Below are 27,452 nucleotides of genomic sequence, written 5' to 3' on the forward strand. Positions count from 1 at the left end.
GGTCTTAAGTTTCCTTGTGAGTTGTGTTTTTGACAGATTAGGCATGTTCTTACAAATTCTTTTGTTGAAATTTCAAAATTTATAGTGTAAAAGTGTGTATTGATTATCTATACCATCCCTCCTGTTGACACATGAGTTACTCCATGTGTCACTAAGGCTGCTGTTTTGTGTAGAGACTTTGGTAATATTGGTTTTCCATCACAGACCATTAAGTCATCTTTCAGTTGTGCTCCACATTTCAGCCACTTGTTCTGTTCAGTGGTTGTTGCAGCTTTTTGTTCGGTTTTTAGTACGTCAAGTGGTATTTGTGGGCAGTAGTCGGATACTAGTAGCTCTGCCAATTGTTGTGCAGCCTGTTTTGCTGCTTGATCTGCAAAATTATTTCCTTTTGTGACAATAGAGTTGTCTTTTTGATGTGCTGCACATTTGCAAAGTGCCAATTGTTTTGGCAAGGTGATCACTTCCAATAAGGTTTTTAATAAGCTGCCGTGTTGCATTGGGTTACCCGTAGAGGTGACCATACCTCTGTTATGCCAAATTTTTGCAAAGTGGTGCACTGCTGAAAAAACATACTGGCTGTCAGTGTATATATTTATATTTTGGCCTGCGTGCAATTCACATGCACGTATGACTGCATACGTGCAGCTGACTTTTTTACTGCCTCTGCTGCGGCTGCACAGGCTTGCACATGCTTGCACATGCAGGCAGGCCTGACGCAACAGAATCACGAGCAAAATGCAAGCGGGCGTTTCTTTTTTCCAAATACCTGTGTTATCACATCTTTCATATAACCTGCTCCTCCATCTACACGTAAGTAGAAAGGCTTATCATAGTCAGGCAGTGCTAAAACTGTATTTGTCTGTAATGCCTATTTTTTAAATAACTGAATGCTTCTTCTTTTTTCTTCTCTATAGATGCAACACTACATTTTCACTTAAGGCATTTTTAGATAATTTCTAGTTTTTCAAAGAATTCACACATCTCACACATCTTACATATTTCAAACTTTGAAGTTAGGGTTTTTTATATATATATATTTTTTTAAAATTTGCATTGCTCACAGCTCATAGCTCACAGCTCTAAAACTAGGCATTTGTAAATCATATGCCTAATCACTATGTGTCACTGTGATCCACAAGTATGGTCACAAATTTTTCCAAACCAACAAAATAAAATAATCAAACAAAAACAAAAAACATACATGAGTCAGGACACAAAAAGAAAAAGAAAAAATGCTGCCACTGAAACAAAGCAGAAGTGTGAGGGGAAAAAACTGAGCTCACAGACAGCTGCATGTGTTGGCTTTTAATAGCATGCAGCTTCTGCTCTAAAAAACAAATAAATAAAAAAGAAAAGAAAATGTGTAACATGCTCATCAGCTTAGCAGTGTCCACATATTTAATTCAGCTTCTCAATCCTGTAGCTTTAGCTGTTGTCTACAGGGTTTGGCTTATTAGTTGTTATTATAGGTGTGCTCTATATCTCACCAATGTTTCATCTAGGATGAATGACAGGTTTTCAAGCAGGTCAAGTGCCTCTATGCACTTCATTAGTTTAGATATTTTCTTTATTTTCTTCATCTCATATGTCATTATACTGAGTTTGAGCAAACCTTAAGCTTGATGCAGACTACTTCTAACAATTATCCACCTCACATCATAACTGACTAAGGTGCCTCTTCATATTAATATTATATCATTATTAATATTATCATCTTTTTCTTTCTATATAATAACAATAGTATATTACAATATTTTATTAGTGTATACCACTATACTACTACTGAGCCAATTTAATAGTTAGGATCATCTTACTCAGCAAACAGATAATTTAGAATTCATCCAATCTGCACAGATTTGCTTTTTCTCTGAACAGGTTTGTGCCTACCTTTTTAGACCGGTCTTCTGTTTGCCTCATCTCAGATCCAACCTTCGGTCACATTCGTTCTCTCTGTTGCGTGGCGAACCAGGCAATTTATTATAATATATTATTTATATTTTATTTTGTATCCATCAAGGGCTTCGGGTGATCTGCAGTTTCACCATTTCCCAAGCTCGAGACATTTACCTTTTCACACACTTTCCTTGGCTGAACAATGACACAGCCTTAATGTACCTTATGCATCTCTCTATTTTATTTAATAGGTTTTCGTGTGAATTATTTCCTTTTATTCATTTTATACATTCTGGGCATGGTCGTCATGCCAACTATGTTTCATTGTTAATATCAGTTTACAGGTTGTTATCCTTGCTATTATTATTTTGAATATGTTAAAAATAAGTTCTAATGTAATTTTGCCTTTGTTTATTTTATTTTTGTACTTCTTATATTTATATCTATTCGGTGGGGTCTGTTTCCAACATTTTTAAACTACTTTAAACTACTTTGATCTCTAGTTTTCACTTAATAAGGGATTATTATGTTCTTCCCGATATGGGTGAGTATATAACGGGTGGTGCTGCAGATGCGGCTGCAGGAACGGGTGATGGATTAATAAAAGGATTGCGAGGACTGCACAGTGTCTCGTCTTCTGGTTTTACTAAACTGGCAGTTAAGTTCTATTTTTCTGACTGTTTATCTTCTTTCTCTTTGTTTTTTTTTGTTTTTTTATTTATTTATTTTCATCTCGCCCAACTGCTTCTTCTCTCCGGGCCTGGAAATATTGTAATTCTTGCGTACATTTTCCTTTCTTTTTTTTAAGTTTTTTGTTTGTCCTATTCCTTTTAAAAGAGCTTCCTTCACTTGTGTTAATGCTCAGGGGCTGCATTTTCCTTTCCAAATGGGACATTTTGTTTTCTTAAATTTCTCCATTTTTGCACACTAATTTGTCCGGCGCCTGGACATTTCTTTTCTAACCACTGCTCGTCAGCAGTAAACTTGGTGGGCTGATTACCCATTATGACAGAACTGCAGAGCCTTCTCTGGTATGAGGCTTTAGGAGTGGTTACTGACACGCCCTTCTACTCCACGCTATTCGTGGAGCGGTGTCAGTTTTATGAGACAGAACTCAACCGTTCTCCCTTGCCACCAGTACTTTGGCTACTGACAGGAAATAAAATAACAATAACAGTGAGAGTGATTCAGCAGCGTATTGTGCTGTTTAAATCAAGTCACTCTCAACACACAGAAAACACAAACATTTATTATACAGTCGCGCAGATCCTTTCGGCGGATCAGTCCTAAAGACCCGTGCGGTGGGTGAACCCTAGTTTTAAATCCTTTCGGCGGATTACTCCTATTTTACACGTAGATCACCCATACACTGCAGAAGGAACTGAAATTATCAGAATTGGTTACCTTGGAAGAGTTTAAGTCTGTCTTAAAGGAACGAGAGAACAGCTCTTTTACTCAGTGTGATTGTTTTTAATGTACTCTTAATTTGATCTGTTATTGTATATTTTACACATGTTTGTATGGGATATTGTATTTGTTTTAAATGTTATATACCTATGTGGTATGTGACTTTTGTTGCCATGATGCCAGGTCTCTCTTGGAAATGAGATTTTTAATCTCAATGAGATTTTTTACCTGGATAAATAAAGGATTAATAAAAAAAGATCCTTTCAGCGGATCAGTCCTAAAAACCCCTAATTTGAAATCCTTTCGGTGGATTACTCCTATTTTACAGATCCGTGCAGTGGATCAGACTAATTAAACCCTTTCGGCGGGTGAGACCTAAGTTTGTTTTACGCGAGTGTAAATGAGTGGTTTCTTTACCTCCCCAAGATTCTCTGGCTATGTTGGAGGTCAGCCACTGGATCCCAGCGTCGTGGACCACTTGATAAGAACACCGGCCAGAACCCGAATTAACGTCCCTGGACTTTCACTCCTTCCTGGAGGAGGCTGTCGACAGACTTCGGTGCGGGCTCTCCACGACGGCAGGATACAGTGTAGATCTCTGTTTGGAGTCACAACAATACAGTTGTTGTATCCTTCTCCGGCTCGGAGGACCAAGAAAATGTGAGGAGAAAACTCTTAAGAGGCAAAGAAACACAGACTCAAAGATTTTACATGTACATGGGCGATGCCCCGACACGATCCGATCTGTTCTGCACCAACGTGTGCACTGTGTGTGTGTCACAGAGGAATCGCGCGGGGCGTCAGTACCTCCTTTATTTTATACTCAGACAGCTTTCACAACTTTAGTAGGTGTGGCATGTATAGGACTGATAACAACTCCTTAAAAGGAGGGACCGTTAGCTTATCTGTTGAAACAGAAAAAAGGCGTTTAACGGTCATAGCACATATTCTCTGCACACAACGTCTCACTTCCCTATTCTGCAGTTGTACAACTCATAAGCTCTTCTTCCTTTAAATGAAGCTACAAAATAAACATAACACAAAACTCAAAATCTTCCAACATCAGGGCAGGGCCAAATTGGAGGGTGTTTATATAGGTGTTACGGGCCTAAATTCAAAGTTTCAGAAGAAGTCCTTACTATTCACAGTTACCCGATTTTTGTTATCCTCCGTGTATCAAGACAACTCCCCTGGAGTTTGATTTGGTTACTGCACCTGGTGGGGTTTTTTTAAGGTGGAAGGTCCCTATATAATTATGTGTTTGTCAAAAATTGTGTGTTACACAACAATGGCCTTAAATTAATCTGTATCTATTCTAACTCTATCTATTAAAAGTAAAATACTACTTTCAGTTATGGTAAGCTAATTAAATGACTTAATATATCACAAATACTGCAGTTATGGTTTATTGATGGTTAATTTCAGCATTTTTTTTTCTGTATTGTGCTCGTAGAACCCATTTTTTTATAATTGCCTGTTTTTGTGCACTCTTTAATTCTATACACTTTGTGGAGAGCTTTATTTTGTTAAAGAGGCTTTGGGAATTCTTATGTGTGTATATATCATAGGTTTACGAGTGGTAACCTGTGATATTGTCACGGTTCTGGGGCGATTTGACCCAGCATTTTGAGTTTATTATGTTTTGGTTTATTTTTTGAATTATGGATTGTTCTTTATGTTTCTCTGGTGCTTTGTTGATTATTATTATAATCTATGTTTCAGTTATTCTTGTTAAGAGATTAGTTCTTATGTTTGGTTTTTCTCTGAATTATGATTTGCTTGGGTTTTGAGTAGTGATTCATGTTTCCTGTTTTATTGTGAAAGTCTTTGTCTTATGTTAGTGTGTGCAGCTTTGTTCCCTGTCTCATCAGCCCTGATCTCTTCCAGCTGTGTCTCCCTCCTGTTGCCCATTCCCTCATTATTACCCTGTGTATATAAGCCCTGTGTTTTCCCGTGCTCGGTGTCGCGTCGTACCCTCAGATCCTGCCTGTGTGGTCCAGTTAGTGTTTTCATGTTTGGGTTCTGTTTTGTTGGTGCCAGCAATAAAGCTGTGCTTTTCAGTTATATTTCCGTCTCAGAGTCCTGCACTTGGATCCACATCTCCTCCTGCCCGCACACAGAGCCCTGACAGATATATTCATTTATCAGGGAAGGGAAGACTTCTGAAGAGCTGGGATTCCTCCTCTCTGATGCCAGAATATTTGTTTTGCACTGCAGCATTTCACACCCACAAGTTTAGTTTCTTCCATGTTTATAAGTATTTTGTATTACTTAGATGCTCTTGGCTGCCATATCTGACCTGCAACCTCACAAGCTAGAAACAGAGTTTACCCCTCTCTCTAGTGCTTTGTCTTTACCTTTCCAAGAATCCCTCATGTCACAGTTTTACTCTACAGTCATTTGAAAGAGAAAGTAAAAAGTCAGCTGTTAAAGCTACTATCTATGATGTAAGTACAAAAATCCATCAGTACATCAAATACGATGGCTCTGAGTGATGAGGTACTTAGTAAATAGCGCAATCAGCAGAAACAACAGTAAAAGAAGAGGTGGAGGAGCAGTAAGTGTCATCAAAGGACAAACCTCTGTAGGACAAACCCTTGATGTTCGTCCTACAAATTAGGGCTAAGCTATATCATACTGTTCACGGTAATACCGGTGTAATGTTGGGCAACGATAAGAAAATTAAATATCGCGATGGGTAAAACGCGCATGCGCAGTGCCTTTGTTTATATACACACATGGCCGCGATGCAGAATGAGAAGAGCGGAAGTGGATCGTTAAATGAAACGGATGAACCAGAATTGGTTTGTAAAAAAGCTGCAACTTCAGTGGTGTGAAACTGGTTTAGCTTTCATTCATCAGATACACAACAAAGCACTATTTTTGGTAGCGCATGCTAGCGGGTCGTCGTTATTACTGTGTTTTGTGGAAAATACGGCACACTTAAAATCAATCCTTTGATTTTTCTGAAAATCGACAGTGCCCCAATGGGCCTTATGTATGAATTCTGGTTGTGTTTACTGACCTCGAAACGATTTTATGTGCTACAAGGCGCTCGAAAATCTGTCAAATGTTTTAGTACGACTTTGCTAAGCTATGAAGCCGCACCGCTTGATGGATTGTCGGCGCATTACGGCTATCGTAGGCAGGAGCCTGGCGGAGTGATACGTACTGTGCTTCGACATAATATTACCGTATTGTGTGTGTATAACCTCTTTTTAAGTTTCGTGGATATTATACATGGTTATGCTGAGGATATGTCGGCCAATTTCCACTGGAAATGCCTTTTGGTTAAACTGTCAGCAAGGAATTTGCATTTGTACTGTTACATTTTTATATAACTTTAATGCACTTAAAAAAGCTGCTTGTTTAAGTGAAAATACATTGATAGGGTTTTTTTTTTGCACTAATAAAGTTGAGGAGTTGTAAAATATTTTGTCTAGTGTCAATTATATCGTCAGTTATATCGTTATTGCAAATTTTCAAATGTATATCGTGATAAATATTTTGGGTCATATCACCCTGCTCTACTACAAATGTCCTACCAATGGCTTGACAAAGCTGGACTGAAAGACAGAGCAGAGTTGCTAATCATTGCTTTAACTGCAAGTTTAGTAAAAGCCAGTGTGTACCACACCAGGCAGAATGCCAGGTGCAGGCTTTGCAAAGATGCCCACAAAATAGACCAGTATCTATCAGTAGAGAGTAATATGCTAGAAGGCAGGTCCTATATAGCTTGCCATAACCAAGTGGCTGTTATACTACACAGAAATATCTCTGTGGAATATGGGCTGGAAGTCACAAGATAAAAATGGAGTTCTCCTCCAAAATGTAGCTAAGAACAACTGAACTAAAGTCATGTGGGACTTCCAGATACAGACTGACAAACAGGTAATGCCAAATCAAACGGGGAGAATAGAGGTGGACAAAGAGGGAAAAGAAGGCTGATTGAACATCCTAAGTGATAGCCATATGAGGAAGAGAGAACATAAGTTGAGAAATGTCAAGGACTAAAACAAAAATAAACAATACAAAAAAACAAATTCAAGATCCATGAACTGAAAGCAAAAAGTCATTACAGGTCTGAACACAAAATAGAAGAATAGATTAATAGAATAAAATAGCCCTTTTTTGTCATTGGACATGTACCAAAAAATATGCATGCTCCACGCCAACTTTGCAGGAGTGAAAGAAAATATCAATAGTAAAGTCATCAGGAATAAATAGCAAACAGAAGATATCATATATATATATATATCAAGGGCGTAGATTTGGTTTTGGCATTGGTGGGGACGGATGATTCAACCACCGAACCCTGCCCTGTTTCTTTTTCTTTTTTTTTCCTTTTTGTCTTTGCTTCTTGATAAAAAAAAAAGGAGAAATATACTTGCCTGCATATGCTATTCTACATGCTTTTAAACCATTTAAAATTACAATTCATAGCTTTATATGTGAATTATATAATGTTAAATTACAAAATACATGCAGTCACACATGTGCACCACCAAGTCATCATCCAATTTCACCTGTGATCTTCTGTCACCATTGCTCTCTGAGCTTTGTGTTGGTTCTTCTTGGTTCTTGAATAGTCTTAACAGAGTTAAGTAATTCAAAGTAAGTTATTTATGTCTAGTGTAAAATATAACACGCAGAGAAGAAATGTATCCAAATCATATTAAGACATGATAGTAGGTAGCCTAATTTATTTTAGCCTTTCAAGACAAATAGCCTATATTGAGCATCGCGAATATGAATAATAGACAATTGTGATATAAATTGTAAAAAAACAAACAAAAAAAACATACAAAATACTTGAAGAGCTATATTATAACTTATAGGCAACATAGGCTAGCGCTTAAATGTTTTTTTTAGCATCAGACCAGGAGGTTAACCAGTCTGATCCTGCTGGTGAACCCAGCTGGACATGAGGAGCATGCAATCTATGATGAGGTTATGACTACAGAGGGGACAGGTAAACAGGATACCAGTTAACTCTTTAAAAATGATGTACATAACAGATGTGACTGATAGATTCAAAATGATATCTATGTATTCAGAGTGGTATAAGCACAGGCATAGGTGTTTTGACTAGACTAAGCAAAATTAATGTATTAAAATTGATATGATCCCAAATAAAATAGATTAACAATATTTAAGCATTGGCTGCTATCTCAGTCCATAAATTCCCAGAGCGTATGTCCTACGTTTTAAAATGATATACATTATAGGTGAGTCAGATGCTGAAATGGAAGCTATAGAGCCCAGTGAGACAGAAGCAGCATTACAGCAGAAGGTCCCAGATACTCAGGCAGCTGGAAGTATAGATGCGGACATGGAATTTGATTACGTTGCTCATCTTCAAGCGCAGGATCTACAAATGTTTTTCAGTTACCATCCACAACAGCCCACAAGTTTCCCTAAATTGTTTAACAACTAGCATGCCATCAACCACAAGTGGGTGACATTTAATGAAAAGAACAAACAATCCCTCTATTGTTGTTTTTGGTGTCTGACCTGATAGAAATTGATAATACATTCATAAAAGGTGGTATGAAAGCATGGGAACATATTCATCAGCACATGAGAAAATTGGAGAGACAGTGTTGATGCATACTTTCTACTGGCTAAGGACAGATGTAAAATTCCTTCTGGAAGACAAAAATGTCTTTAAATCATGAGCATCAGGTAATAGGATTTAGATGTGGCAAAAGTCATAGTGGACTTCGTTACAGAGGGATTAGAGGGTGCTTACTCTCCATAAAACACTGCAGTCAATCATGGCAACTTTCTAGAGTTGTTAACCCTTTTGAGCGGGTATGATATGTGCCTTCAACAGCACATTAGAAGTTGTACCAGCCAGATGGAATGACACAGGTGCAAAAGATAGGGGTTCTTTTGTGACCCTTATGTCAAAGGATATAGTCAATAAAGTTGTGGATGCTCTCAGAAAAGTGATAGAGTACAAATGCAAGTGAGACATGTTTTCATTTCAAATTTATATAACCAACAGATGTCAACACACTTGTCAATAGAACAGTGTACTATTGTCCTAAGATATGTGACAGACGCCATTCATGAGCACTTTACTGCTGTGATGGGCTGTGGAAAATCTACAAGGAAGTATTTCACAGAGGCAGTGAAACAAACTTAAGATTAAATCAGTATTCATATTTGCACGTGTGGGCAACTCCACTGATGGTGCTGCCAATATGCAGGAACAACATCATGGGTTCTCTTAATTTCTCTCTGAGAAGTCTCTTACGCCGATCCACATCTGGTGTTATGAACAATTCTCAGTCTTGTATTAACAGACACAACAGATAGTGTGATAGAAACGGAGAAATGGAAAAAGAAAAGGGACACATTGAAACACTTGTGAAGTATAAGGTTGTCCTTATGGCCCATGTCTTCTAATATTTTAGCAGGTCAGTGTTTGGTTGACAGAATAAAGGATAGCCTCATTAAATATATCGGAGTTTCAGGGAGTTAAAGGAGCAGCTGATGAGTTTGTGAGTTGGACCAGTAAACAACTGGAAGAGACGGACAGTGAGCTAGTTGTGGAGGCTATATTCCACACAAACGTGTTAGAAAAAAGAAAAGAATGCCACAAGAGCTCTTAGAAGACAACCCTGTACCCTCAACCCGATGCCCCTTTCAGGTCAAGGTCCATAATATCATTCTGGACACTGTTGTTGTTTCTTTTTCAGGTAGAGTAATGATGAACCAGGGCATGTTTAATTACCTGAAAGTGTCAGAAACCAAACGGCAGAAAACGGCATTACGAAATATTTAAACATCGATACGGGTGTGCGACAAGGCTGCGTCCTATCGCCATTCCTCTTCAACATCGCCATCGACCATGTCATGCGCCGAACAATTGGACCGATGTGTGTCGCTGGACGCGATCCCCTTCAGCAGTTCACGGATTTGGACTTTGCGGACGATGTAGCCTTACTCGCACCAACGCTCCAGGCTCTTCAGCAAACAACCTCATCTTTGGAAAGCAAAGCAGCCCCGACAGGACTCAGGATCAGCAGTGAGAAGTCGAAAATTATGCAAGTTGGTGTCAGAGTTTTATTGTTGGATTGTCATTTATGCTTAGAAACATATACTCATATATGCTTAGAGTTATATAATCGATTGCATATGATAGAATGTCTGATCCTTAGTAGTCTGCAAAGACTGTGTGCATTCCAGAGTGCTCTGGCATACACACACATCCTAAGGTCATGAGAGAGGTCGTACCTTCTTTTCCTGATTTATGGTATGGGATTACACCTACTCTGTATCTGTTTAAGTATAAGAGCCCCTTGTGTAGGTGGTCCGCTGGACTCCTAGCACCAGCTTTGGGGAGTCATTCACAGGGTCATATCTTGACCCACACACATACACATACACAGACACACACAGACTGGTACTCTTTGTTCATGTATATGTCTGTTTGAGATGCCACATGTTAATGAGACTATGCATATTCATGTAACCACAATAAAGAGCAGTGCTATGGGTGAGCTGACTGAGAGTGACTGGGGTTCAAGCGGCAGGAACAGCACTCGTCTCGGTCACCTCCCTCGTGCACAAGATCACACAAAGAGCTCTGGTGACTTCTTGCGTCTTGCTTTTGCCATTGTAGTAGAATTTTCTTGGCTGTTCCAGCAATAGGTTTGTGCCAACATAAACCTAACAGTTGGTTATGCTGCACCATCAAACATAGCGGTGTTACGGGTTCAAATATTGAGGGTGAGCACAAAAAACAACAATTGGTCCAGGAGAGTTGGTCAAACAATGATTTTAATGAACACACGCGTGGGGAGATGAACACTGCACACAGACAGCATTGATCTCCGCCCAATGATACACAAGCAGTTGTTTTTATAACATCAGGGTATTATTTATGACGCCCCCTCATGCGTCAAAGCAGATACAATACATGCATAAGTTTCAAAACCACAAATGTTCTGTTGACGACTTTTGACACATTTAAAAGGACATCTTCTCCGTCTCGAGGCCAGGTGCTTCCTATTAATCTTCTAACTCTCGCTTATCTCCTGGAACAAACTGTCCCTTAGGCAGACACAATTTTGCAGTCACAAGCTTTTGCAAACTATTATTTGAACTCTTACCTAAACATGAGTCTAACTACTGTTCGTGTGTGTGTATGTCTCGACCTCAAAATGCACTCGGCCTCACCCCGCCCGTTGACGCTTCTGACCTTTTACCAGACAGAAGCTATCTGTGATAGGTGTAATAATCTTAAATAAGAACATGTGTAATCTATTGAATAAATGCTTTAATGAAATGATAATTAATGTAATGGTAATGATGAAATTATCAGTAAAATATTTCCCTGATGTCCACAGCGGTCACTGTGAATCAGCAGCAGCAGCTAGAAGAGGTGGACAGGTTCGTGTACCTGGGTTCCACTCTCAGCAGTGACGGGGACGCGGAGCATGACGTCAAGTGCCGAATTGGGAAAGCATTTGCAGTCTTTCAACGACTACGACCTATATGGATGACCACCGCACTGCCCTTACCAACCAAGTTGCGGCTCCTGAAGACCATTGTTATACCAACGGCACTGTACACAGCGGAGACTTGGAAATCGACTGCAAAGATCAACCGCCGTCTCGACGTCTTCCAACAGCGTTGCCTTCGACGGCTGCTCAAGATCACATATCGGGATCGCGTTACCAAAGAGGAAGTATATCGCCGTGCGGGAGTAGAGCTGCTCCATGTCCAAGTCACCAAGCGTCGCTTCAGATTCGCCAGTCACATCCTTCGGCTACCGGACCCGAGACCTGCCCGCGTCGCGGTTCTGTGGAACCCAAGGAATGGAAAGAGATGACGAGGAAGACCCAAAATAACGTGTAGGAGTACTTTCCTTGAAGATTTACGTTCGGTCAAACTGTCATGGGATGAAGAAGCAACCGCCGCGATGGACCGATTTGATGGAGTTCTCTTGTTGCCCGATGCGCCGATTGGCGCGGGAGGATCTAAGTCAGGGGTGTCAAACTCAAATATACAGTGGGCCAAAATTCAAAACTGGAACAAAGTCGCGGGCTAACATTAATATTTATTGAAAAAAATCTTCCTCCAGATATAACAAGGAACCTTTTCTTACAGACTCAAATAAGTTTTGCTGAAAAACTGAATATGGAATAAGCAACGCTTAATACTGAATGATATATAACTTATATAAACATATATAACTTAATATTGCACACATGCAAAATTGAAATTCCAATTAAATAACATATCACTGGAATGCATTTCTTAAATAAAAATTGTATTTGCAGCCTTCTGATTTAAATTTTAGCAGTAAACTTTTTCCCCAGGCTAATAATAAATGTAAAAATAAAATAACAATAATAAACCACTTAACTAATAAAAATATCATTAAACGTGAAACCATTCAAGCCCATGTCTGGGAGTAGCAAGACAAATTGCACAAAGAAAATGGTAATTATAGCTCAGTTTGCTACACACTGATCTACTCTGATGCATCCAAGCCAGATACCTGGCATCTCTTCTTGGATGCTAGTTCCTCAATGTCTGGGCTCAGGCTCTGAGCTGAGGAAATCCTCAGGATCGAGTGAAGGTGTTCATCGGTCAGACGTCTCCTGTGAGATGTTTTAGCCATCTTCATTGAGGAGAATAGTTGCTCACATAGGTAAGTGCTGCCGAACATGGAGAGCATCTGAGCAGCGTGGGTGCGGAGCCCAGGCATTGTGTCAGGGATGAAATGTGGAAATTGTGAAGCGCCCACAGCATCATACCTTTGATTTCAGCGTGTCACTACACTGGAGTTCAATCAGCTCCATTTGGAGGTTTGTTGGTGCTTTTGCCACATCAACTGCAAAAGGATTACTGAGCAGTTCAAATCGACATTTCTGGGCGTCAAAGTCGGCAAACCGCCGGGTAAACTCAGTACTGAGTACACAGAGTTTTTCAGCAAACTGTACGCATGGGAACACAGCAGTAGAGATTTGCATGTTCATCGTTTGGCAGCAGGGAAAATGGCCCAGGTTTCCTTGTAGCATCTGATTCTGCCACAGGCACAATTTCGTTTTAAAAGCCCTCACTGCAGCGTACATATCTGTGATGATACGCCCCCATCCCTGAAGCTGCAGGTTCAGCGCATCGAGATGGCTCGTGATATCACACATAAAGGCCAGCTCACACAGAAACTCTTGCTCCCTGAGCTCAGCTGTGTCTTGCCCTTTGCTTTCCAGAAACTGAAATATTTCCTCGCGTAGCTCGAAACATCCGTTCAGTACTTTTCCTCGGCTTAACCACCTCACCTCCGTGTTATACGGCACGTCTCCGTATTCCGAACCACACTCAAGAAAAGATTTGAATTGGCGGTGATTCAGACCTTTGGCTCTTATAAAGTTAACTACTCGTGTTACTGCGGTCATAACATGTTCCATCTTTAGGGCTTTGCCACAAAGTGATTCTTGATGTATGATGCAGTGATAAACAGTCAGCTCACCTGCACAGTTCTCCGCTCGCATCTTCTCCCGTACCCTGCCCACCAGTCCGCTCCTTTGACCACACATCGCTGGTGCACCATCTGTCGTTAACCCCACAAGTTTTTCCCATGGCAACTTCATTTCAGTTAGACATTTGGAAACCTCTTCAAATATTTCCTTCCCTGTGGTTGTGCCATGCATTGATTTTAATCCTAAAAGTTCTTCCGTAACACAGAGAGTTGAGTCCACACCACGGATGAAGACTGAAAGCTGGGCAGTATCAGAGGCGTCGCTGCTCTCATCCACAGCGAGGGAGAATGCAACGAAACTGTTTCCCTTCTCCATCAGCTGGTTATTTAGATTGTTGGCAAGTTCACGTGTGCGATCAGCTACTGTGTTTCTGCTCAGGCTAACATTTGAAAATGCTTGCTTTTTCTCTGGGCACACAACGTCGCAAACTTTCATCATACAACTTTTCACAAACTCTCCCTCACTGAAGGGCTGGGCTGATTTTGCGATCTCTGCTGCCACAACAAAACTAGCCTTTACAGCAGCCTCACTTTGTGATATGGCTTTTTTGAACATAGTCTGTTGTGAAACAAAACTTCTTTTCATCTCTTCTGCTTTCCGGCGCCTTTGAGTCATGTCCAGGTCCTTGTACTTCTCTTGGTGTTTCGTTTCATAGTGTCGTCTAATGTTGTACTCCTTGGTTATAGCCACATGAGCTCCACATACAAGACAAACAGGTCTGTCTTTTAGATAGATATTCTGTCTCCCACCTGTCCAGAAAGCTCCTGTTTTCGTTCTTTCTTTTCGCCATTTTGGGAGAGGTAGCGCGGCAGTATTCGCGCCGTTGCTATGACTACAGTCAACAGAGGAGAGGGCGTTAATGGGTCCTGTCCTGACTGACGCGCCAAAACGCCAACAGAGCATTCTGGGATTTGTAGTATTAGCAGTACATGCGCTGTATAAGACCGGCGGGCCAGCTCTAATAGTAATTTGGTATGGCCTCGCGGGCCAAATGTAATTAGGCTGCGGGCCAAATTTGGCCCGCGGGCCAGAGTTTGACACCTATGATCTAAGTCTAAGTAAGTAAGTCAGAAACCAAAAGATTCCAAAACACATTGTTTATATCAAAAAATGTATGTTAAAAGGTTTTCTATTACTGTATGTTGGAAAGACCTACATGTAAAATACATTAGTGTTTCATCACATTGACTTTTTAAAAATCTATTTCTCGATTATCAAGTAGATTACTCTGGAGAAAATGTGAATGTGAAGTCTTTAGAGACATTGAGCCGTGAAATATAGCCCTGCCAATCACTGAATCCCACAGGCTGGCCATTGTGGTCATTTTCTTGTTGAATTTTTATGAATCGTAATTTGTATTCATTTTGTTTTTTCTTTAAAACAGTAAGGATACACTTACCTAGTTTTGCTATGTAGATCTGTAATTAATTTTACTTTTGGAAAGGTTTTGGAAAAGTAATTAGTTTGGTAACTTTTGAACCCTCCCATTAATTAAGGGATTAAAAGCACACTATGGGGATGTGGTGGAAATGTTTTGTGTTTTGTTTGCCAAATGTCAGGTGGGACAATAGGAGGATTTAAAATGATTTTTGACCACTTTTTGAACTTGTGGAATCACATTAAGTTAACGTTCGTTTATTGTAAGAAATTATTAGGTTGATTTTTGGATTATATTTTACCACGAAATAAATGCCATATATTTTCAAAGATTCAAGTCAGAAGTGCATTCTGAAACAAACCACCTGTTACCACCCACGGCCTTTTCTTAGACTATTTTTCTGTTCTGGAACTTAAAAGGCCATGACACTGGCTGTTGATTCATCCTTTGACTTAAAGACACAAGCCAGGATGAGGACCCCCAAAAATCCATGTATATGCATTTGCATGGATATACCCCCAAAACACAAACACACCGTCCTTTTAGATTAATCATTTTGAGAATGACTTTCTGTACTGAGTTGGCCATGACAAGCTCAAAAGCTGACTGTCTGTCACACAAGTCACTATTACCACTATTATTTTGCTATTTTTTGATGTGATTCTTTTGCTTGGAAGGATATAAATAGCAGTGTTAAAGGTTGGAAATGTGTGTTCAAGAAATATATATGGATTAAATATTGTTGTCTCACTATAGCTCATGTTATAGCTGCTTGGCAATACCTAAAAAAGCCACTAGGTGACACATAGAGCTCAGGAAGAGCATAAAGCCTCTGCAAGTGCTGCAGAATAAATCCTACAGCCGAAACATGATCTCCTATTTTAATATAATACATAGTTGCAGGAAATCTGTTTAAACCCCTCACTGACACCCACCAGGTCAGGTGGCAACAGCAGCTTAATTGTTTGGTTCATAATCACAATCATTAGATTCGGAGATGAGTTACAGAGCCTGCCAACTTTTTACTTTGGCTGCTCATTTTGTAGAAGTCTGACAGGTGACTATATCATATGTAGCTGCAGAGTGTAATGTTGTTAGGAGTCACTTGCAGAAAACAATGTTCCTGTCAAAAGTCATAATATGACTTGCATTATTGCACTGTGACAAAGTGGGTGAGAAGACCATTTGTCTATATTCTTAGTTGACATTCTTGTTTTGATTTAACCATATTTCACATGTAATCTGCAATAGGCAAACATCTACTATCCCGGGTTTGTTTATGTTTTGCACTTTTACAGATTATATAATATAACATCTTGGTTTAAATCAATTCCTACAAGTTTGTTAAGTTAACATGTTATTTATTTCAACTGTTAATTTGTATTGTTTAGAACTTACCTTACCTACCTGTCTTCCAGAAACAAAAGGAGGAAATGTAGTTTTACTTCCTGCTTTATACCTTCTGGGTTCATCTGAGGTCACAGGAAGAGACCAGGTGCAGAAGGGGAAGAACTCTTATAATTTAATAAAGTTGATTTTAGAGGGTTTATAAAGAAATAGATTTATTGTTGTGATATGTATTGATTACACCACAGAGTTTATGTTGCCAGTAAAGAGGAGTAGTAGAGGTTTCAATATAATCATGTTCATCTTACCTACCTACTGAATGGAATAGTCCAGAGGAGAAATTGTTTGGTTAAGTGGACTATTTAAGCAGAAGAACTCAGGTGTTTTAGGAGAAAGGTTCAGGTCAGTGTAGCTGTGTGCAGTTTGACCTTAATTTCTGTTGATTTAAGTTCAGTTATGTTTATTTGAACTGAGTTAATTATAGAGTTGAGTTTCTTATTTGTTTCTTTGTAAATATTGTTTGGGTCACAAAATGGTGAATAAATCACTTGCTACACTGGACAGCATCAGTCTCCTGCACTTCTTTGACCGCTTAAGACGAGTCCTACCACATGCACTTTACACATGAGATGATTTGATTAGGGTGTGCGTGTGTGCATGATTTTTGGGGTGAAATATATGTTTCAAGTAAAGTCAACTTTTTTGTAAGCACATTTAAAAACAACACAGGTTGACCAAAGTGCTGTACAGCGAAACGAAATCTTTGGGAAGTGAACTTGACCTCATTTTCAGAGGCTCTTCTAACATTTAATGGTTGTGAAAGATGTCAAACCTTTCTCCCCTCCCTAAAGTTAAACAGCTGAAAGCACCGTGAACACAGCGGAGAAAAAGGTGTGCACTGAGGATTTTGAGCTATGGCGTTAAAGCGTTGTCACTGCTGAGGATTTGTGGACACAGGAGGAGTGTGGACACAGATCCTTGTTGACTTAGCTGCTGTTTACATTTCAAAAGTCTTTATCAGGACAAGCACTTCTAATTGTACTTCATTGTCCTCTCTTGTCTGTAAAGCAAGCGCTGACAAAACAAGTCCAGTAAATGCACTTTTATCTTTAAGTTTGGTATTGTAATCCGTCTTAATCTATTTATGTTTTATTCTGTTTCTTTATCATATGGGGGAAAAGTCCTGTCAGCCTTGTGCTGGGAGGGCTCTGGTCATCCATGTGTTTTGTTTTAATAGATCTGTTCAGTTTTATTGATATAGCACCACTTACCATCAACTAATCTAGCCTCAAACCACTTCATATTGTAAGGTTAAGACTCTACAGTTTTAATTTAGGACAAATGTTCACTCGGATTCATCGGTGAAATGAATGCCGATGAATGAAATGGTAATTAAAGCTAAGTTTTTGGCCATAACTGATTACATACAGCATATACACTGTATTATGGGTGGACAGATATATATGTTTGGCAATCATAAACCATCAAAGAAAACGCATCTTGAAAGAAAGTCAACGTTATCAAAATAACAACAAACAGGACAGGAAAGACAGGTAAATGGCAGGCCACAAACACCAGTGCCATCTTGACTCATATTCAAAAAATACTTGAGAATTCTTTTAAGAATATTTAACTTTAAATTGGGTAATTTTTACTCACACTAAACAAAAGTTAACTTGGCTATTGCATCCCATGTTTTGGTCCTTTCCTGATTACTTATCTGTTGTTACAGACCAAAGTACAAAACAAATATGTACGAGGTTATCTGAACTTCACCAAAACACTCAGTCTGTCACGGCCTGAGGCCAGTAGGAAAACGGACTCTAAGGCAGACAACACTCGGAGGTGCTGGGACTGAGGGTGACAAAGCTTTATTTACAGTGGTGCAATTAATGTAAACAGCGAACGACGGTGAGAGGTGCTCAAAGTGCTCACCATAACTTAGAATTGCTCAACGTAAACAAGGAATAACTTAAAAACACTCATGAGAAACTGAGGGCTAGCGGCAACCTAAATAAACTTAACACACGCTAGAAACTCTACTCTGGAGCATGAATTTAGATATAACATTAGCTTAGAGGCACACTATGATTCATAATACTCCGCTTGGAGTCACACAGTTCTAACTCAGAAATTCACAATCCTTTACTTTGAAACACACATGGCCGACTTGGCATTTCTATGAAAAAAACTAGAAGGAGCACTAGAAGTGTCCGTGGGGAAGCCACGGGGCTGTTGTGGATTGAATGGAGAACCCGACACTGGGAAGTCTGGGTGAGGGGAGATGATTATTCTGAGCGCTGGGCAGGGAGGCAGGCAGGCACGGAGAAACTGTAAACAGACCAGCGCTGAAATCCTAACAGGTGACGGCAGCGGCTTGACAACGTCCGGAGGTCCTCTGAGAGTGGAGAAACTGTGGAAGCTCTGACTGACAAAGGTTTGCAGACGATCTGGCGAGGTGTGAGTCTGAGCGCTGGTCTTAAGAAGCCGGCAATTCCAATTATGCTCAGGTGCAGCCTGTCAGCATGCTGTGGTGGCTCCGCCCAGGGGTGGAAATGCCGGCCCTGTGGGAAGGCCCAGCACTCACCCGGACCATGACACAGTCATCCTGTCTGTCAGTTGGAATAACCAACAGAAGTCACTGAGCTTAAGCCATGGATATACTATATGTTTTTCTCCAGGGGATTTATTCAATTGTTTTGTGTCTGACAGTCCTTCTATTGATCCACTTCCTTTTCTCTAACATAACCCAAAAGGATGGAAAGGAGCCTCCAGGACCCACACCACTTCCCATGTTTGGGAACTTCCTGCAGCTGTACCTGAAGAAAATACATGTCACGTTACTGGAGGTGAGGAAGTCATTGGAGGAATTTTCTTTCAACGTATCTGATCATTTTAATGTATTTTAAACAAAGATATATGAACATTTTTTGTTGTTTTTAGCTATCCAAACAATTTGGATCTATTTTCACCATCTATCTGGGGACCAAAAAAGTGGTGGTCCTGGTAGGATACAACGCAGTAAAGGAGGCACTTGTTGACTATGCTGAAGTGTTTGGAGAAAGGGATCCGACACCAATTATCGATGAGCATTTTCAAGGACATGGTGAGTAATTAAGACAAGACTTTTGCAAACACATTTGAGTGTGAGTCATAATTAGCAACTATGTATAACCTTTATCTATATTACTGAAAGTTGTTTCTGTCAAATCAGGTATTGTGTGGGCTAATGATGACACATGGAAAGAGATGAGGCGCTTTTCAATGATCAACCTGAAAGACTTTGGAATGGGAAAGAAAGAATTTGAGGACAAAATCATTGAGGAGTGTCATTACCTTATGGAAGCTTTTAAACAGTTCAAAGGTAAAGAGTGAACTGACAGAAACTGCAACTTTTTGATACAAATGAACTTTTTGTAATTTTCTTTGCAGGAGAATTTGATGTCAACCAATCATTAAACAACGCAACTGCCAATATTATCTGCTCCTTGATCTATGGCAACAGATTTGATTACAATGACCTGGAGTTTACATCTTTGGTACATCGTACATGCAGAAACACCACACTTTTGAGGGCCCCATCTGTCCAGGTATATTTTAAAGTTTTTAAAGATTTTGTTTGTAAATTCTAACTGACTTTTATAACTAAGGGGCAGTGCTTTGCTTATGTCTGTGTAGTGATATGCTTTCAAATATTTGCTACTGTTCATTTAACTTTTCTTTCTTTTTAATGACCACTTCCTCCAGGGGCTTTACCTTTTCCAAGTGTAACCACTGAGTCATTTTAAATAGTTTAGGACAGCCAAACTACGGACCAGTTGCTAGGTTCAGCAGGGCTACAATAGAAAGCGAGGCAAATATGGAATGAAATGGCTGGAGACAGGAATCTGAGCAGCAACGGTTATTATTTTACACAAAAATTAAATAAACAAGACACAAATTCCACATTGACAGTAGTAATGGTAATAATAACAATAATAAGAATAAGCCGGCAAAACAAAAATAACCCCAAAATAGTCCCTTTGAGCTCAATGTTCAATTGTCTTTTTGTCTTCGGTCATTCGTCATGTCAAAAATTCTTAGTCTAGTTCTTTTTATCTTTCGTTTGTGGTTTGTGTGTTACCACTTGGGAGTCTCCGTCGAGGAAGAAGAGTAAGTTCCTCTGTAAAGTTCAGTCCGGGCTCAGGCTCGCCATCTCCATCCGGAGAGAATCCATCGTAATCCAAAATCTTAGTTCCTTCCACACGAACAAGAAAAAAACCTAGCCTGCACAACAATATTAACATTATTGCACACAGCCAGCTCCGTTTCTTCTCTTGTATCACAGCTATAGCTTTAGTTCTTTATCTCTTTTCACATCTCTTTCACATTACCACAGTAATACATTACATGCATGCTTTGAATATATCTCTCATTGTGCATGAAATTATTTTAACCACACGTAAAACAACAAATGAATTTCTCGTTCTCTTTTCAACCATGAATTTGTGATTAATAGATATAAACAACAAGATAATAGATTTTTTCAATCATCCTTCAAGTATGCTAAACAAATTCTACCACAAACAACAAATTACCACTCGCAAATCGGTATGAACAGAAGAAACAACTTTTAGCAACAGACTAACACATTATTATTATTATTATTTTTTATTTATTTATTTATTTTTTGTCCCGTTTGGATCTTTAGCCATCAGAATTGTTGTCTTAAGGCCAAGAAAGATGCCAAGCGGATTTATTTTACCAAGTGGATCATCATGGCCTTGCCATATTGGTCCATTTGATTGACCTTTATTATAATTATGTATTTATTTTATTATATTTTCGGTTGCTACAAACGGGACAGACATGACTGGGGGATAGGACAGGGAGAAAGAATGAAAGAAAGAGAGGGAGAGAAAGAAACAGAGGGGAGAAGAGACGGTGAGAAAGGGGGGAAGAAAGAAAGAAAAACAAAACACCTGGATCACCTGTATGGAGAAAAAAACCCAGAAGAGAAAACAAACAAAAAAGAGCAACATAATAAATACAGCACCATCACAATAAACTAGCTAGCAGTAGATAACAGTAGATACTAAATATTAAACGCTATTGTGCAGCACACAAGATAGACAGCGCACAATGTGCTTTGAGGCAGCAGCCAAGAAAGGTGTAGTCCGCATCTGTGAACACCCGTGTGTACACCTGTGTGGATCAGCATGCTTGTATTCCAAAGATTTCTCCATGTAACGATCTGCTAGGGAGTGTGGGGAGCCATAGCCCCGTCCCCCAGGGCATGAAGCAGGTATGGAGGAGATCCAGGCCCCAGACATCCAGAGGCCCCAGAGTATGAGAACCCGAGGAGAACCACCAAAGGGGGGGAACCGTGCCACCCTCCTGGGAAGAGCTGAGTAGAGCCCCAAACGAGAGGTCACCCAGCAGCTACGAAGCAGAGGCCAGAGGGGGTTGCAGTGGCGTGCCCGCGGGCTCTGCCGGCAGCCAGCTGTGCCAGAGAGGACCGAGCTTCAGGCCCAGAGGCCAGAGGCCTGAGGGCACCCCACCCCCCGGAAGGTATCTACTGTTATCTACTGGGGTGAGTGAAGACCCCAAACCTCCCTCCGCCCGCTCATATGTAGTGTTGCTGTGTGCTGTTCTAAAGTGCATTTAAAACACAGGAGAGCATGGTTCCTGCTTCCTATTAGAGAGCAGCACGGCTCCTCCCGAAAATCCTCAGTGTCTATATGCATTTAAAATTGAGGGTAGGGCACCAGCGCCAGAGGTGGGTTGGAATACACCGACCATCCTCTGGATGCTGTAAAACGTGCCCACCCCCAAGGCCCTATATGTATGTGTTATGTGAGAGTGTGAGTAATGTGGATGTCTAGGTTGCAGAATAAAATTGAGGCACAGGCGGCCAGAAGGGGACAGAGGGGGAGTACCTCCCCTGCACCCTGGTGACATGCCTGCACCCCAAGCCCTGCGTGTGTGGGTGGGTGTGGTAGAGCGGGAATAGGGAGGCAGCTGAGGATGGGGAGGGAAGAAAGGGAGGGGCAAGTGGCCCCTCCCTGGTGCCAGCTCCCCCGCTGACCCCAGTAGGCACCCCCACACTCTGGAACCCACCAGGACAAGGGGGCCCAGGCCCATCTGGACCGGGGACCGCAGCAGCAGCACCGCCCAGCCCCACAGAGTCCGGGGCAGCCCACCCGACTCCACCCCAGAGAAAACTGCACCCACCCCATCATCCAATCATCTCCCAAACTACACAAGGCAATAGACACCCAGGATGAGTTCATTCTCTACCTCTCCTATATCTCTTCCCCACCTGCAGAGTGAGCTCCTGTAGAGAGGAGACCACCTGCAAAAATATAACAGCCTCCCCACCAGTTAGAGAGCCCCCTAGTTGGGCCGATGCATCAGAGATCCCCTGCACTGGGGCTGAGCCCCCCTGCACCCACCCGCTCACAGCTCCGGCGACACAACAGCCAGGACCCAAGCCCCCAAGGCCCAGCCAGCACCCCAGACCGGGGGCGGAGCACCCCCAGACCACCAAGCCTCCACGCCCGTCCCGGACCCACCCAGGGGCAGCCAGGCTACCAGGCCAGTAACCAACGTCCGCCAGCACAGACCCTCCCCCATCTCCGCTGTACGCAGCCACAAGGAAAACACCATCTAAGAGCCACCAGAGCCCCTAACCAGGTCATGGCCACGTCCCCCGGGTTAGGCCCTCCAGGGAAAACGTCCCTAGGGACTCCCCAGACGCCCTAAGGCCGTCCCTACCCCCGTATCAACCACAATAGTGAAGGCAGGACCAAACCATGACCCCCCACCCCCACTAGGTGATGAAGCCTAGGTCACTTTCGTATGTGGTACTGAATCCGATACATATCTGATGTTTTAGAAAGCGACTGCTCTTTGAATGGTCATGTCACATTTAATCCGTCTTTTATGTCACTGACACAAGACGCCAAGACAAACCTCTGAGTGGAGGTAGCAGCCACTGCTCCAAACAAGGCCAATGTTAAAGCACGGGCACTCTTTTTTTCTCAGTGTCCTTCTTTCTCTAATTATTTGTTAAAATTCTGTCGGTTGCGACTGTGCAGAAATTGATAGACTACTGGAGCAACACCTACTAGCTTTGTAGCCGCCATTTTACTGCCATAAACAGAGCACGTTGTGTGTGACGTCTCTTTTGCGCATGCGGGCACTTTGAGGGCCGTGAACCGTTCACACTAGAGCGCGTTTGCTTTCACATTTTATTTGTAGTGTGAACAACCAGACAAAAAAAATTGTATTTGATCAAAGAATCAAAATTGAGCATTAAGACCTGCAGTGTGAACGTAGCCTTTGACACAACAGAAACCCAATAGACAAGAAACTAAAGTGTTCATAAAAAAACCTCATGATGTAATAAGAATAACCTCAGAACTAACCAGTAAACTTAAATTACACAACCCAAGCACTCAAAGACTCAAAGGGTCAAAGACAAAAGTATGGCCTGCCCTATTTCATTTTCACTTGACATTTCTGATTTTAAAAATAAAATCGTAACAAACCATAATCCTTTAAACTACTTTCAGACACATTAGTTTTTTTTCTTATGAAATGAACAAACATTTGCTTGCCCTTTTAAATACTAACACAGATGCATTTGGGTTTTTACAGCTTTATAACGTGTTCCCGTGGATTGGCAAATGGTTCTCTTACCCAAATGAATTCAAAAAAGCATTTGCAGCCAATAGGGAACAACAGAGGAAATTGGTGAGTCATTTGAAAGAAACTCTCGATCCAAAGATGTGCAGAGGATTTGTGGATGCCTTTCTGATTCACCAAGACAATTTGGAGGTGAGGAACACATAATTTATACAATGCTGATATTGTTTTTTAAAGAGCAATGGCAATAATGTGAACATGTTATCCTAACCTGGTGGTGCTTCTGCCCAACTGGTGAATAGAAATCTGTTTAACACAGCAATGTGAATCTGTGTCATAATCAAAAGCTTCAGCTGTTGAATAACTTCTGGTTTTATACGCAGAAATCTGGAATTACCACCAGTCATTTCCACAATGAAAACCTCTTGATAACAATAATGAATTTATTTGTTGGTGGCACTGAAACATCAGCACGCACAGTCACATGGGGACTTTTTCTTATGGCCAAGTATCCAAAGATACAGGGTAAGAACCTGTAAATGTTCAAAGTGCTTGCAAACAACAAAAATTTCTGTTACACTGAAGTCAGATTTATTACATCCTTCGAGCCCTTTCATCTTCCAGAGAAGGTCTGGGAGGAGCTAAGCAGTGTAGTGGGAGATCGTCAGGTTCAGTTTAAAGACAGGACAGAGCTGCCTTTCACCAATGCTGTCATCCATGAGACACAAAGGCTAACAGCTGTTGCTGCCCTGGGGCTTCCTCACAGAACTTCACAGGACATTACCTTTAGAGGTCACTTCATTAAGAAGGTAAAATATATCAGAACACAAATGATGTGTTTATTATATATTGAAGCTTAAAAAAATAATCATATTTTTGATTACTAAAACATCGTCACAGATGTAGAAAAAGGGAGTTGAATGATTCTTTCTCTCAGTGTTTGATTATCAAATTGAAGATCAACATTTCATGGAATTTGCAGTAGTCAGCTAGTGTTCCAGCATCAAGGGGGAAATATTCTGTGATCAATATTTATAGAATACAACAGTGTGAAAAATGTTCATCAGCTTGATTTTTTTTTAAGCTAGATTAAATGAATCAAGTATGTTTTCAAAAACTCATTTTGTCCCAGATGAAATTTTGTTTTTAAGTCACAGCTAAAAATAATATTTGATTTTTGTGTAATATCCTGTGAATACATATTAAAAAAGGGAGGAAAAAAGTTTGGTTTGTGTATTCAGCAGGGGACAGCTGTGTATCCTTTCCTGTTTTCTGTTCTGTCTGATGAGAGTGAATGGGAGAAACCGTACACTTTTTATCCGGAACACTTCCTGGACAAAGATGGAAAGTTTATCCAGCGTGATGCCTTCATGGTTTTTTCTGCAGGTTTGTAATCAACTTCTTGTCATGACCCAGATTACTATCAGATAAAATGTAGTGTATTTTTTTGTTTTCTATTTCAGGTCAAAGAGTTTGTCCCGGAGCAAATCTGGCCAGAACGGAAGTCTTCATCTTCTTCACCACCCTTCTGCAGCGCTTCCGAATTACTTTTCCACCTGGAGTTTCAGAGGATGAAGTCCTTCTATCACCATCTGATAGTCTCATCCTTAACCCTTCAAATGTTAAACTGTGTGCTGTCCCCTTGTGAGACACAGTGGGCTGATGTAATTAATTCTAAACAAGAAATCCTTTATATAAAACAAGCTGCTAATAAAATAGGTAGAAGGGGTGGTGTTTCCTTGATTCTTCTTTAAGCAAGCAAAATCAGTTTGAGACTCCGAAAGAAACCTGCAGCACCACGAGGAGCTTTGTAAGGATATTTTTGATTCATGTCAATTAGCTTGAATAAAAATGTACACTTAAACACAAGAAAACGAATCGATGAGTGAGTGGAAAGACAAATTGATCTGTGAACTAATGATAATCAATTATAATCTTCATCTTTAGGAGCTGGTTAAAGCAGAGATAAATGTAGAATGCAGCTGAAATAAAGCAAAATGTAACTAACAAAGTGTGCAGGTCAGTACATAAAAGGTGTGGTTTGCCACTGTTAAAGTATTTCTGTATCAACCAACAACCAAATGTATCTTTAACTTCAACCAAGTTCTCAGGTGGATTTTCTTGTACATTGAATACATGTGTTAATTGAACATGGTGACTCCATTGTGGTCAGAGAAGTGACTTGTTCCAAGCAATGTGAGTTTCACTTGTGCTACTGTTATAAACGTATTTAAATGTTTCTGACATTGTAGAATTTGTAGTATGTCAGGAGGCGGAGCAAGACACTTTGAATAACAATGATAGACAGTGAGAAATATGAAACAACAATGATCCTAAAAATACTGGCAATTACCAGTGCTACCTTCCCAGCCTCCTCTAATGCACCTTTGGTATCAATTTCAAAATCCTGTATCACCTTGTTTCAGAGTAATTACATTCACAAGAATTTCAGAAAGCTTGACCTCTGACCTTGACTTTGAAGTCAGCGTTACTGAGATTTAAACTCATCTAAGATTTTTAATAAATGCTAGTTCTCATACAGCACTTACTCTACCTGAACACTTAAAGCACTTCATGCAATTTCCCTCATTGCCCCATTTATACATGCATAAGTACCTTGTATCTAACATTCACACACATTCATAACCCGATGATACAAGAAGAGACCTCTGAGAGAAATACAATGCACTGAAATACAAGATACTATAAAATAGCAGTCATATTCACATCCTGAGAGACAGAAAAATACTATCACATTTAATGTGATAGTATCTATTATCTACACTATATACAGTTTAGGAGTGATTGCTGAGGTCTCCAGTAGGGATGGGTATCGTTTAGGTTTTTTCCAATACCGATGCCGGTGCTTAAGCGGTGCTCGAACCGGTGCTTAAAGAATGGAGAACACAAACTTTGTCCAAAAACCTCTCATGTTTAGCTGGGTGTTTTTTTTGTAAAATAGCAGCTATAGGGCATATATGGTATCACTCTTGGCTGGAAGCAGTGCTTAATCAATGGAAAAAACACAAACTTTGTCCAAAAACCTCTCATGTTTAGCTGTTTCCCACTTTTTCTTTGGTGATTTTAGCCTTTTCGGCCAGGGTGAAGGGAGTATCTGCCATCAAACAAGAAGACAGCTGCATGTAACTACGAAGGTGTTTGCTAGTTCACCTTACGTGCATTAATTTGGTTAGCCTACTCAACGTAAATTACACACAAACAACATTAAGCTATTCACCAGAGAAGAACGGCTGCTGCTGCCATCATCATCTGTCATCATTTCTGCTACACTGGCA

At 40.4% G+C, this 27,452-nt stretch overlaps 1 protein-coding gene and 1 pseudogene across 2 annotated transcripts; one reads left to right on the forward strand and one right to left on the reverse strand.

Annotated features, from left to right (window-relative positions):
* Positions 1-12,790: 12,790 nt before the first annotated feature.
* LOC146372156 (general transcription factor II-I repeat domain-containing protein 2 pseudogene) lies at positions 12,791-14,592 on the reverse strand (annotated as a pseudogene).
* Positions 14,593-19,146: 4,554 nt separating this feature from the next.
* Positions 19,147-26,827, forward strand: LOC146372157 (cytochrome P450 2K4-like). Of its 2 annotated transcripts, none has more exons than XM_084953006.1 (9): positions 19,147-19,376; positions 19,471-19,633; positions 19,742-19,891; positions 19,960-20,117; positions 24,169-24,348; positions 24,540-24,681; positions 24,781-24,965; positions 25,401-25,542; positions 25,620-26,827. In XM_084953006.1, the coding sequence occupies exons 1-9, from the start codon at positions 19,182-19,184 to the stop codon at positions 25,802-25,804; spliced, it is 1,500 nt and encodes a 499-aa protein (XP_084809132.1). In that variant the 5' UTR covers positions 19,147-19,181; the 3' UTR covers positions 25,805-26,827. The 2 variants fall into 2 exon arrangements, with proteins under 2 accessions (XP_084809132.1, XP_084809131.1); XM_084953005.1 differs by having other exon boundaries at positions 25,398-25,542; positions 25,620-26,820.
* Positions 26,828-27,452: the final 625 nt, after the last annotated feature.

The sequence above is a fragment of the Perissodus microlepis genome, chromosome 15 (genome assembly GCF_051167445.1).
Source record: "Perissodus microlepis isolate ML-2025 ecotype Zambia chromosome 15, ASM5116744v1, whole genome shotgun sequence".
In the NCBI taxonomy this organism is placed as follows: domain Eukaryota; kingdom Metazoa; phylum Chordata; class Actinopteri; order Cichliformes; family Cichlidae; genus Perissodus; species Perissodus microlepis.